At 69.0% G+C, this 744-nt stretch overlaps 1 protein-coding gene across 1 annotated transcript in view; it reads right to left on the reverse strand.

The window, feature by feature from the left end:
• Positions 1–647: 647 nt before the first annotated feature.
• Positions 648–744, reverse strand: part of Cdc42ep5 (CDC42 effector protein 5) — a 3,278-nt gene continuing 3,181 nt past the window's right edge. The window contains exon 3 of the mRNA XM_033766042.1: positions 648–744. Coding sequence (XP_033621933.1) covers positions 654–744 — 91 coding nt within the window. The 3' untranslated portion in view covers positions 648–653.

The following is a 744-nucleotide window of genomic DNA, read 5'->3' on the forward strand; positions in this document are numbered from 1 at the left end:
GGTCAGTCCTTCCGCCTCCATGAGCTCGGAGAGCAGCAGGGCCTGGACTGGCCTGGGCCTCGCCCTGAGCGCTGATTTGCATATACCCGCCCTCCCAGGCCTTAGCGTCCGGCCCGCCCCTGCCGCTGATTTGAATATGCCGCTCCCTCGAGTCTGTGGCCACACCCACCCTGGCTGATTTGTATGTGCCCGATCCGGGAGCCGCCCCTGTGGGAACCCAGTGCGCCACGCCCTTCCCCCAGCCGCCGTGTTTCCTGTGCCCAGCCCCTTCGGGACCCTAAAGAACTCGGCGCCTGCGGGTCAGGATGAACTCTACAGCCCAAGTAGGGACTCTCCCGGCACCCGCCGACCCTCGGGTAGGGCCAAGAGGCGCCCTCCGATGGGGCCAGCCCTCGAGGTTGCCAGGCTGAAGGGCAGCCCCACCCCCGCCCACCCCGCCGAGGTCCCGGGCGGCGAAGGCCACGTGGCTCTCGGCCTTTGAGTCCTCGGAGCCCTCGGCCGAGTCTGGGATCTGGTCCGTCCGCGCTCGCAATCGTGAGGCCGGCACCTCTCCTGGGCTCTCCTCCGGAAGCCGCCTCCCACCCCTCGCATCAAGTGAATAGACAGAGCCTGGCGCAAACCTGGCGGTTTATGTCACTAGGGCGGGGCGGGCGCTACAAGCCGAGATCCTGGTCCAGCTCCAGGCGGGCATCAGGGCGGGGGGCCCGGCGGGGCTGCATTCCCTGGCGCGCATCTGCATCGGGC

The sequence above is a fragment of the Fukomys damarensis genome, unplaced genomic scaffold (genome assembly GCF_012274545.1).
Source record: "Fukomys damarensis isolate Sample0158 unplaced genomic scaffold, DMR_v1.0_HiC HiC_scaffold_19, whole genome shotgun sequence".
NCBI classification, from domain to species: domain Eukaryota; kingdom Metazoa; phylum Chordata; class Mammalia; order Rodentia; family Bathyergidae; genus Fukomys; species Fukomys damarensis.